An 11,846-nucleotide genomic window follows, 5' to 3' on the forward strand; every position below is an offset into this window, starting at 1 on the left:
CAGTGAGCAGCAGAAGCAAGCACATTTTGTCTTTGTATTTGGGGACTCAAAAGTGAAATTACTTATTCTGCATTTGTGTTCTCACTGAGAAACTGCGGGTGCTGGTGTGTTTATAGTTAGCCTATTGTTACTCTATTAGTAAAATGAAATGGATTAGTTTACAATTCTAAAATGTAAATAATTAATTTGCCTACTGTATTGCTATGTTCTCAGTTGCTATTACATACACTCACCAGAAGAGTGTGCTACTCACGAACCACACTGAGTCGTGTTATCGGAATAAACACAGCATAACCCATAATGGGGGGATTTTGAACCTCTTTATGAATGAGCATGACACTGGTAGGAATTACAGCAACACACACAGATAAGGCAGAGGACACAGTGGCGGAGCTACGAGAATAGTAGTAGTCGTAGAGTATTCTCTGGCCATCTAGACAATTCAGGTATCAACTCATTGCCAGGCCTATGTGAGAAATGGTCTCAACTTGGCGACCCCAATGAAAAATGTCTGGCTCCGCCACTGGGGATACATTATGTTTATTGTTGACATACATACAACAGGACATTAGCAAAAAATTGAGAAAAAAATGGGCTGAGAAAAATGACCCAATTTTACAAGAGGGAAAAAAAAACCTCTACCTCCGTTCGTTCCACAACTTTCCGAATATATTTTTACTGCTTCTATTTATATACATACATAAAAACATATTTACATTGCATTTTCAGGTTGATTTGGCACACTCTGCCACATCCAGCTTCTTGCCGCTGCTGCACATTTTGGCCAGATTCTATGGACAGAAACATATTGAACCAGTGAATTTTTTATATTTAAAAAAAAAAAAATTAAAAAAGGAACATCTCTAAACTTATGAATAAAAAATATCCTTACATTAGCTGCTCGTATGATGCTGTTGGGAGACTGGAGGGCTGCAAGATCGGTCAGAATTTTCTTTAGATCATTGTCACAATGACGTTCTGAAACAGGCAAAGAAAAAAAAGACACTTGTTACGTTGTTGTCGTCAACAAAGGGGGACTCTGAATCCAATTTTGACACCGTTTGTGTGTACCTGGTTCTGGAGACCGTTGTGGCTTCAATTGCAGGTATGGATGCTCTAGCAGCTCTGCGATAGATACTCGCTCTCTGGGATTTCGGACCAGGCACCTCTGTCCAACAAAAGGGTCATATCAACTGTTAGTAATTCATATAAGTCATTTAAGACATAAATAATACATATTTAAAGTTTGTTAGTGCTAGTGGAGCTGATTGGGTTGCATATATTTGTTTGTTTTCATGGAGTGACATGACAACATTAAGCAAATTAGTCAATTAAAAAAAATCGATTCAAATGTATTAGTGGGTATCAAAGCTTTTATCTTGAAGTTGGCACTTTATGGTCTCTTACCTTCAACACATCCAGCAAATCCTTCTCAGAGATGTCAGGAAATTCGATCTCATGGGAGGGATCAATGATGGCTTGTAGTTTGGTGATTTGATTGGTGATGCTTTGGAATGGAGTCTTCCCATAGGTCATACAGTACAAGATACAGCCAAGGGACCACACATCCCCTTTGGGACTTATCTTAGAGACAAAGCAAAAAAAGAATTTCAAGCTCCCGTTCTAAATCAACTGTGGTAAGGAAGTAGGTACCTTTGAGCGCGTTTTCCCATGCTGTGATGAAGTGTCTTTAATTGTTTCAGGAGGCATATAGTTCAGGGTTCCAACCTAAATTGAGGAACAACCATGTTTATATTCATCTGGTATTTCCAACATTCATTGACTTTTAGCTGCACTAAATTCACTTACTTGGGAATCTTTCATGATGCTCGTCACATCTGGCTGGATGCGATTTGCGATGCCAAAGTCAATTAGCTTCAGTGACGCATTTACAATGACAAAATTTGCTGGCTTCAAGTCACTGTGCACAATGCCTGGCATGAGACAACGCGCAAGAAACACAATTGGTTAGAAATAAAGATAAATAGTAAGAACAATAAGTAATTATACTATGACTATATCAAATAGATGAAAAAAGGAAAATCAACCATGTTTGTGGATAGTGTGGACGGCCTCAAGCATATTCTTCCAGTAGAATTTCCTCTCAAGTGGATTCACAGTTTTTCGGTTCCGTAGCCAAGTATTCAGATCCAAATTTCCGCACTCCATCAGCATATAAATGTACTTGTTAGTTACTTCACTGTAAACACACAATCAGCAGAGCATTAACATTAAGACTTAAAACAAGTTATGTGTTTTTTCGTATTATTTTGATGCAGTCTGTGTACTTACTAGTCATACAGTTTAATAATTTGATCACTGTATTGCTGCAAGTGGTTCAGATGTTGAATCTCATTTTTGTAACTTTCCACAGTTTGAACATCAGCCTCCTCCAGGTCTACATATTTAACAGCAAACAAATGTTTTGTCTGATCTAGGACTTGGTACACCTAAAAAAAAGAGGTGACATGTTAAGACGACAATTTACAGTTGTTGTCTCGTAGAAAGAAATGGAGGAGTACTTATTAGTAGTAGTTTGCATTATATTGTTTGTATTTTCTCTTATTTACCTTGCTGGATCCCCCTCGTCCAATCATCTTAAGAATGAAGAACTGCCTGCCCTTGATGGTAATGGATTCATTAGGTGGTGTAGTAAAGGAAGCCTGGTGGGATTAGAAAAGTTTTAGATCAATTCTGGCTAGATATCCAGTATATAGATACATATTTATAACATATCCAGACTTAAGAAATTCAGAGCAATACAAAACATAAATTTTGTGGCACACCATGTTTGCGACTGGTAAATTCATAAAGAGGCTGTACCTGTGGAGTTTGAAAACCAGACGCTTGGTTCAAGGGTGTGCATGTGTGCTGAACAGGTCCAACTCTATGCGCTGCTACTGCGGAGGAATTCGACACTCTGGGGTATTTCTTTACAATAGGTGTAATGAAGCTGAAAGGGAGAGAAACAGAAGTTAAGACTTGTTTTACAGACGTATGGAATGTTAATTCACAGAAAAAAAACTAACATTTTTATTAAAATCTAAAAAGGTTCATTAACATAATTTGTGGCAAACGCAAACACCCCAAAAAATAGATTTCAGTTTATTACCTGTTAGCACTTGGATTTCTGTCGTTGTTTGGAGTCTGGCAGACAATTTGTGGATTTAATTTTGATGGAACAGTAACAGGTGGAGTTGGCACACACGGAACCAGTTTGGGAGCGGGTGGTGATATACGTTTATCCTGGAGAGGGGAAAAAAAAAAAAAACATCACTTGACAGAAGGCTCATTCAAACAGGACATCAAATTAGTGTTAACCAAGTTTGTAGACGATTGTGATTTATCTGGTTGCAAACATTGTCCTGGTTGGATGCTTCGCATGACTAGCCTTTATGTAACTTAGACAAACTACAGCAAAGACATGCATGTTGACGTCATGAAGTCTCAAGCAAACATAACTATATTTGCAAAGTGCATGAACATATCAGACCTCTGGTGAAACATGCTTCATCAGCATTGGCATTTTCCATTCTGAAACACCATCCTTGCTTGCAGGTTTGAGCTGGCCCACTGTTTGGTTTACAGGAACTCCAGCGGGATGCTGTGGGTCCTGGTGTCCACCCGAAGTTGACACATTCATCTCAAAATCTTAAAAGACACATTAGAGTAACTTAAAAAAAAAAAAGTCAAACAGGATACATCATCAAGCTTTGTACTCTTAAAGACATACCTGTGAGGGTTTGATCCCTCTTAGTGGTAACAAGTTGTTTCTCTCCACATTTCAGGTTCCGCAGAGCCACTTCCAGCAGCTCAGCTGGTGTGGCATTTAATGACTGGGCTTTCAGAAGTATTGTCGTCGCCTTGGCCACATTTCCTTAATAATAACAATTAATGATTAAACCTTTTCAGCCGAGTCATGCAATAATTACATTTTTAGGAAATGTCAATATAAAAATATATTTAAATGATCAAGAAAACATGATCACATCGCACAGTAGTTAGAATTAATGAGCTACAGTACCTTGAGAAAGCTCGAACTGAGCATGTGCAATGTGGACAAATGCAAAGGCTTTGCAGTTGGACCTGGCAACTATGAAATAGTCCTCAGCTTCCTCTGGGTCGTGGATGCTTTGAAAGCAGAACAGAAAGTTACATGAAAATAATGACCATTTTACGGTATTCCAAAAATAAAAAGTTATTTTGGCCACCAAATAGTTTGTTTGATGAGTTATATAAAACTATCTTGCCAAACATAATGGAACTTTTTCCATGCACATAAACTTTAATGTCACATTCCTAACAAGGAGTTGGCCTAGCCTACATCTATCGTCCATTTAACTTGTCTGTGCATGTTTTCTACAAAGTCCAAAAGCATGGTTATGGAAATGTTAACCCAGACGCCCAATGGTATTTTGGGTCAGGACAAGTTCCTCCACACCATGACTTCATGACCTTTCTATGTGCACTCATGTACCGTCATGTTGGACATAGCATCATGCAAACCATCTGTGGTTTACACTTACCCCTTGAGTTCAGCATATCTGACCAGGATTCTTGCATAAGTGGAGTTCTTGCTATATTTTCTTATCGGCAAGCGGGAAAAGACTTTGGAATAACAATCCTTCAGTTTATTAAGGAGACCGACATCTGTATGAGGGTTTCCTCTTTTTTCCAGGTTCACCAGGTAAGACCAGCATGACTCGGGGGAATTTGAACTGATGACCTGTTCAAAATTGTAAGTTATATCTGAAAGAAAAATAAATAAATGTCAATCAACCACAAAATAAAATCATTTGTATTCTAAGCAGCACATTATGAAGAGATATATTTCCACATGGCTCCAATACCATCCAATTTCAGGGTGTCCTTTGTATCATGTGCGTGCAGACGTGTGGTTGCGGAGCCCTGGTCATGCTGACTGTGATGCTCTGGAGTTACAGAGGTTGGCTGCAATCAATTCAAAGAAAGTAAGTTATTGTTTACTGAACACAGACACTACAACAAGAATGCAGAATACCAACCACAAAATCGTCATCAACAGCACTTTTCCTGGAAGAGGATAGATCAAATGTTGTGTTGATGCAGGAATCAGATGTTTGCCTGAAACACCAAGGTCACATGATACATTTCTTCTGTGAAATTGCAATTTATGTACAGATGAAAATACCAATAACCGTGAAACAATATTATTCTTATAATATATTATTATAATATTACAATAATACATAGTAACAGTGGAATTCTCAACATCAAGCATTACATTTACAATATAGGGAAAAATGGAGCCTCTATCTAGTTACTAGTCATACCACACAAAGTAGCGACGAGCTGGCTAGCAATGAGGTTCGCTACAGAGTCGGCTGTCAAAAATACTACCATAAAGTTAAATGGCTAGCACTAGCTTTAAGGTACTCAAAGCGCTTTGACATTTTACCTCCTGATGACACAGCATCAGGAGAAACTGGGGTTCAGTATCTTCATCTTTTTGTAATATACATTTTGTAACAAAATTACCTGGGTAAATTCTTGATAACTGACGCATCATTTTTGTTTGATGGCCTCCCATTAAAGTTATTGCCATCATCATCATCATCATCCTTTTCTGAGATGGAGAAAGGAACAATGGGAACTCTGCCTGGCTGGAATGAAAATGTTTACTTAGTTTATAATTGGAAACAAATTGACAATATATAAAAATGTAGTAAGAGTAAGAAGAAGAAATTTAAATCTGACCAAGCCAACAGCCCTGTTGCGATGGGATGCCGACCTCCAGTTCAGCAGCAAATCCTCTGATGAAGGTTCGCTTCTAACAGCAAAAAGGAGACTAAATGAACTTCAAATTGAATGACAAGGAGCAGCTTTAAAAGATGGTTCCTTCTTACCCTGAATTAAAAATACTTGACAGATACAAGTCACCTGTCTCATCTGACATCCTCCTTCCTTTTTGGAAGTCTGAGCCCTTTTTAACGGACTCATGTGTGGTACAGTTGAAGAATTCTGCCAGAAATAAAAAAATAGTCAGTAGTCAAAATAATCAGTCCTACCACCTGCATGTCCTCTCTAACCCAATCTAGAAACTTCTTTGGTCTTCCCCTTCTCCTCCCTGGCAATACATAAACGTGAACTAGTGGAGCTATGAAGAACATTCTTACGTGGGTCATTTTCCTTGTCCTCTGAAGGAACACCTTGCATTTTGTCCACTTGCAACCTCTGCAAGGCAGCCTCGAGCAGCTCTTTTGGTTTGGCACCCAGTTCAATTGCATTATGCAATATGTACATACATCTTTTTGTCTTGCCTGAGAAGACAGAAAAATACTATATTACAACAATTAACCAATGAATCGACAAATATTTTGTGAAAGATCATGATTGTATTTTTTTGTACATTTATTGTTTTGGTGAAGTTATGACAATTAGACATTGTATTAAATCTTCTATTTCTGAATAAAAAGGCAGAAATTAAAAAGGTGTTTTTTAATCCAATTCATTTCAAAAATCAGATTAATCAACCAATTAATTGGATTTAAAAATAATAGTTGAAGCACTACTATAATGAATAATAAACACATATTTGTTTACCTTGAGAATGTGCAAACTCTGCATGTGCAATATGAACAAATGCAAAGTTCTGGCTGTTCGATCTTGCCACGTTGAAATTGGCCTCTGCCTCATTAACATCTTGAATTCTAGGAAATTAAAACACATAATTGCTGCATTCACTAAGCAAAAGAGATGTGCAACATTGACATTAAAGCAGCAGTAATAAAAATATCTTTTGAGTAAGTCTAAAAACATTTGCGGGGAGGTATAGTTAATTGACAAATGAGTTATAACAAGATCACTCACACTTTCAGCTGAGCAAATCTGACCAACATTGTGGCATAGCTCTCATTTTGACAGTGAACTCGTAACGGCATATTGGAGAACACTTTGGTATAAAAATTAATGAGTCTGGTGAGATGAGTAGAATCCAAGTGAGGATCCCCTTTCTTTTCCAGATCCTTCAAATACGAAAGACAGGCTTCAGGCGACTTTGAGCTGATGATCTGGTTAATATTGTCAGTGTCATCTGAAAGAAAAGCAGCAAGTATTGATGAACATAGTGGTACATGTTATATTTAACAGTGAGGCAAATGTACCTTCATTTAGATATTTTTTTATTTTGCTGAGCTTCTGGCAAACCATGGCAAGTTTCTGCTTTCTGTCTGTATGTTCCTCTTCCTCCATCTAAAATGAAAGATCGCTCATGTTAAAGGTTTTGCTGTAGGTATGATGTTTTCCTTCACAGGACTGACTTAAGACCTTGCAAATCCTTCAAAACACTTGAGATCGACGTATATAAAAGGTTCATGGCTGTAGGCTTTTCCATAGGGTAGGAAAACTGTAAACTGTCATTAGGCAGTGTAGTAACAATCGCACAGATGACAGGACTACCGATATTTATGTCAGGCTAAAGCTAAATTGCTAGCATGTTGTTGCATTGACTGAGTTATCCCGCCACATGTCACGTACTCGATTTCAAACAACGTATAACAAGCTACAAGAAAATACTTAAACAAAATTATTCACATCTCACCTTGTTTCTGATGTCAGTAACGTTAATCCTTTATTATTGTTGTTGTTTTACAGAAGTCGGTCAATAAAGGCTCGCCTTCAACTGACAAGTTTTCAAATATGCCACTTCCGTCCGGACTGCGTGTTGATTGGCTAGTTGGAAAGATGCGAGGAGGGGCTACGGCTTCTGTTTACCCAAACAGAGAACGCCGCTTCTATTTTGCAGTTAATGTATCTATTTTTTTATTTCCTGACAAGATAAGTCATATACTACCGACAGGCAAAAACAAATATTTCTGTTTCATAGCTTCTGTGTTTTTTTAGAACATGACTTATATGGTAGGTCTAACCACCTCAAAAATATAACGGCAAATCGTATTAATAGTTACCAGGAATACAAATTAGCTTATGATATACCCTAAAATGTGATTATAAGCTCAAATTTCTAAATGCAACACACATACGTGAAAATAGTACGGTGCTGCATACATTTCCGACACTTTCCGGTCCCCTGAATGCAACGTGCATGCCGTATTTCCTTGTTCCTGCTCCTCCCAGGTCGAAGATGGCAGCCGCTCGACGAGGATGAGCGACGACACGTTAGAGTTCTGTCATGAAACAACATTGGGCTATGGAGCTGTTACTGTCGTTGGTTTGACATGACACTAGTTTAATTTAGTATCGAGCTACTTTTTTCCCACGTAACAAGACCGTTGAAGAATCGCTAAAAAACCATGCATTTCTGTTGGCTAAGCTAGCAAGCAGCGGTGGGCAAATAAATGAACTTGTCTCGTCAGCTACGCAAGAGGAAGCATCACCTTTGCAAACGGTATTATTAATTTGCAAGGTGGCTGTATCATTAACAAATAGCTACTAATGTCAAAACCTAGCAAATTACATGAAATGTCCAAAAGCTTGCATTTTATGAATGGTGTTCTTTGCCACATACATTTGGTGATTTGCTATCAATTTCCGTGTTAAGACAACATCGCCTCTTTTTACAGTATCATCATGGAGCAGTCCCTGCTTAGTCACATTTCTGATATTTGCTGTTTTCCTTCACCAGATCAGTTCCATCATGGCCATCACTCAGTTTCGTCTATTTAAGATCTGCACATGCCTAGCCACTTTGCTGTCTTTCCTGAAGAGATTGGTATGCAGGTAAGTAATACTGAGGATATTAAGACTGTTTAAGCGCTCCTAATGCATGTAGAGGTCTTTGGTATGCTGAAGAATGTCAAACTGCAATGTAAAAGCTGCAGGTGTGACCCTACTTGGCATTTTCAATGTGTTTACTTATTGTTATTTTTCTCTGAAAGAAGTGGAAGGGGTCGGAAGCTCAGTGGTGATCAAATAACCCTCCCAACAACAGTGGATTTTTCATCATCTGCACCAAAACAGGTCAGTTTTCATTTACAGTTAAATATAAATAAAATAAGAGATGTAAAAATTGGTATCAGCTTAAACAAAAGATCATGCAACTCTAAAATCTTGATTTTATTTAAATTCTAACTGTATTTTGGACTATTCAGTCTGCACAGCCTGAGGTTGAAGAATGGAGTTCATGGGATGAAGATGCACCTACAAGTATTAAGATTGAAGGTGGTAATGGAAACGTCCCCCCATCACCCAATGAAGTAGATGAAGAACCCGACTACTTCAAAGACATGGCGCCAACCATTAGGAAAACGCAGAAGGTGAGTCTACACTGGCATCGATGTTTATTAAACCCAGCCTTTTTTTAGTGACACCATGAAATACAGCTGCAACAATTAAATGATTACTTGATTAATCGAATAGTTTATAATCATCAATTAATTGACAAATATTTTGGTATGTGGTTATTATATTCCCATTCACGTCAATAACACTAAACGCAATGCATTAACAGTCTTCTAGTTCTGAATTCTGATGTGACACTCTACGCTTTCCATCCTGTAGATATTGTTAAAGAAAAGGGAGCCTTTGAACTACCTGGTGCCTGACGGCTCAGCTGGTTTCTCCAGTAGACTGGCAGCCTCGCAGGATATAATGACCTTTGGTGCACCCTCAGTGAGTTCCCATTCTTCATCTTTGAAGCTTCAGGCATGCAAACAGTTTATGGCAAAGGAATGAAGACAATGTGGAAATGTGAACGTTTATAAATTGAAATGAATATCGATATACAGGGGAAGGCGCAGGGGAAAAATTACAACTGAGACTGCAGTTGATGGGTATTTTTAAATGTAAAACTTGTGTGGAAATGTGGAGTGAAATAATACGTTTGCTAACAGTTAAAAAAAAATGACATGAAAATGTGTCTTAAGTTTAACCTATGGAACAGATGGAATTCAACTGGAGTGACTTTGTTTTTGTGTGCACTTACTGTTTCTCTCTACATTTCCATTCAACTCTATGTGAATGTGTTTGCCATCTTTAAGTCTTGATTGTAGTACTGCAAAATGCCAGACTTTCCATGACACAAGCCAGGTCTCTGATCTCTAAAAGTTGGGTCATGTTTGGGTCCCATTCAAAACGTCAGACTCAAACAAAGACTTTGTACAGGCGGAGCTAGGCGAAATGGACAACTGGCAAGAGGACACCAATGCCTGGGAGGATGAGTCTGATGCCACCTGGGAAGCAGAAGAAGTACTCAGGTAACGTTGGCATATTGGTGGCTGGGTGGTGCTGGTCTGCTTTTTGACCAGCAGATGGCAGCATTTACTAATACTGTATTCCGTCATAGGAGTTTATTGTCCTCGCTCTCAGATGAGCATGCGTCCATTATTTATAGTGACGATCTTGCAATGTGCCCTTGTAACAGACAGCAGAAGCTGGCTGAGAGAGAAAAACGATCCATGGAACAGCAGAGAAAGAAGATGGAGAAGGAGGCTCAGAGGATGATGAAGAAAGAGCAGAAGATGGCTGTCAAGCTTTCATAACATCAGTTTTGAGCCAGAGGGATATAAGGGAAAGACACTGAATTAGTCATGAGTTTATTTTTAAGTCAGAAAACAACATTGTCAGCAACTTGCCCCCCTCCCCCATCCTGTCTCTACCAGCAGCCATTTAAGTGTTTTCTTGCAGCAGGCATGAAGCCTTGGGGCCCGCTAAGATTCACCCATGTAATTTTGGTCATATGGTCAAATTGTGCCGTAAATTCCTGTGTATAAGTCACACTAATGATGAATGTCCACATCATAAAATGACATTGTGGCACGCACGAGTCCGTGAGGACCAGGCAGCTCTTTATTTGACAGGAGCCAATTATAAACTACAAACAAATGGACAAGCTTGTCAACCCTTTGGAAATTGCAGGAGGTCATTACTCAACATAACAGTCCGACTTGTAGTTTCATCGTGTAAACAACATACTAATATAAAATAAAAATAATAAACAGCAGCTATTTTAACTTCTACCATTAATGCATTACTATTGGTGGCCAAGTAATATAGATGATGGTGATGCAATGCTGCTTCTGTCCAACAGAGGGATCACAGAGCCCAGAGAGAGACTGACGTCATTGCAGCACTTCAAAGAATGTTCATTTTCAATTTGTATTGCTACATGTTTGTATATTTCTGAGGTATACTTTTGGAGTGATGGCCCTTTAAGCGCCAAAGTTGTGACAAGCTACATTGCTGAATTTAAAAAGTTATTTCAGCAAACATGGTACCAACAGTAGTTAATACTTAACACAATAAGATGGCGGACAGCTGCTTTTGGGGGCATGGTTTTATGCAAAGTGTAGAGGTTAATACAGCTTGTGATTGGCTCCTGCCAAAAAACTTACCGGCACAGTATTTAAACAATTAATAGTAGTTTTGAAGTAAAGGAGTTGTCATAAGATTAGAATTTAGCTATATATTAGCCGCCCTGATGTATAAGCTGCAGGGTTCAAAGATTGAGAAAAAAGTAGCGGCTTATACATTGGAATTTACGGTATTTATCTGCCCCAATCTATTTTAGGTTTATCAACCACACCATGTACTTGACATTGTGGTTGCAGGTGCTATAGTCAGCACAGGCCCTGTTCAAGGTATGTAAATAAAGTCAACCTTTTCAAAATCATATAAGGCCAACTGTAGTGTTTTTTTATTTCTGTAATGTTTGTTTTTTTATATTTGTTTTGTTCTTGAAGTGTCTCATTTACTTGTATTGCTCTTCCCCCGATCACACTGTACATCTTCAAGAATTAAATAATTTGAGATAAACTGTAATCAAACCCATTTGTCACTTCATGCTTTGGGCGCCTATAGTAACAACAATAATCCTTCATCGTTAATCCTGGATAGCTCTCAATAGATCA

At 38.3% G+C, this 11,846-nt stretch overlaps 2 protein-coding genes across 2 annotated transcripts; one reads left to right on the forward strand and one right to left on the reverse strand.

Annotated features, from left to right (window-relative positions):
• Positions 1 to 381: 381 nt before the first annotated feature.
• Positions 382 to 8,184, reverse strand: ttk (ttk protein kinase). Its single transcript, XM_058053989.2, has 25 exons — positions 8,047 to 8,184; positions 7,143 to 7,230; positions 6,850 to 7,072; positions 6,583 to 6,689; positions 6,156 to 6,299; positions 5,886 to 6,000; positions 5,737 to 5,809; positions 5,518 to 5,642; positions 5,025 to 5,103; positions 4,851 to 4,950; positions 4,527 to 4,749; positions 4,025 to 4,131; positions 3,734 to 3,877; positions 3,494 to 3,651; positions 3,113 to 3,246; positions 2,824 to 2,953; positions 2,571 to 2,663; positions 2,293 to 2,450; positions 2,049 to 2,200; positions 1,810 to 1,934; positions 1,654 to 1,728; positions 1,408 to 1,584; positions 1,072 to 1,168; positions 893 to 978; positions 382 to 791 (listed from the first exon to the last, which is right to left on the reverse strand). Exons 1-25 carry the CDS (start codon positions 8,083 to 8,085, stop codon positions 726 to 728), a joined length of 3,018 nt encoding a protein of 1,005 aa, XP_057909972.2. The 5' UTR covers positions 8,086 to 8,184; the 3' UTR covers positions 382 to 725.
• ebag9 (estrogen receptor binding site associated antigen 9) lies at positions 8,098 to 11,792 on the forward strand. Its single transcript, XM_058053993.2, has 7 exons — positions 8,098 to 8,386; positions 8,624 to 8,718; positions 8,877 to 8,958; positions 9,090 to 9,254; positions 9,499 to 9,609; positions 10,102 to 10,193; positions 10,361 to 11,792. Exons 2-7 carry the CDS (start codon positions 8,636 to 8,638, stop codon positions 10,476 to 10,478), a joined length of 651 nt encoding a protein of 216 aa, XP_057909976.2. The 5' UTR covers positions 8,098 to 8,386; positions 8,624 to 8,635; the 3' UTR covers positions 10,479 to 11,792.
• Positions 11,793 to 11,846: the final 54 nt, after the last annotated feature.

Source organism: Doryrhamphus excisus, linkage group LG5, assembly GCF_037039965.1.
Source record: "Doryrhamphus excisus strain RoL-2023G ecotype Guam linkage group LG5, RoL_Dexc_Guam_v1.1, whole genome shotgun sequence".
In the NCBI taxonomy this organism is placed as follows: domain Eukaryota; kingdom Metazoa; phylum Chordata; class Actinopteri; order Syngnathiformes; family Syngnathidae; genus Doryrhamphus; species Doryrhamphus excisus.

Excerpts from the sequence above, each read along its gene's own strand:
- ebag9 (XM_058053993.2), top strand. The coding sequence starts at position 8,636 with ATGGCCATCACTCAGTTTCGTCTATTTAAGATCTGCACATGCCTAGCC. Across the intron at positions 9,255-9,498 it reads CCATTAGGAAAACGCAGAAG|ATATTGTTAAAGAAAAGGGA; the intron begins GTGAGTCTACAC and ends TCCATCCTGTAG. Across the intron at positions 10,194-10,360 it reads GAAGCAGAAGAAGTACTCAG|ACAGCAGAAGCTGGCTGAGA; the intron begins GTAACGTTGGCA and ends CCCTTGTAACAG.
- ttk (XM_058053989.2), bottom strand. The coding sequence starts at position 8,085 with ATGCACGTTGCATTCAGGGGACCGGAAAGTGTCGGAAAT. Across the intron at positions 5,810-5,885 it reads TCAAGTATTTTTAATTCAGG|AAGCGAACCTTCATCAGAGG; the intron begins GTAAGAAGGAAC and ends TTTTGCTGTTAG. Across the intron at positions 2,201-2,292 it reads ATTATTAAACTGTATGACTA|TGAAGTAACTAACAAGTACA; the intron begins GTAAGTACACAG and ends GTGTGTTTACAG.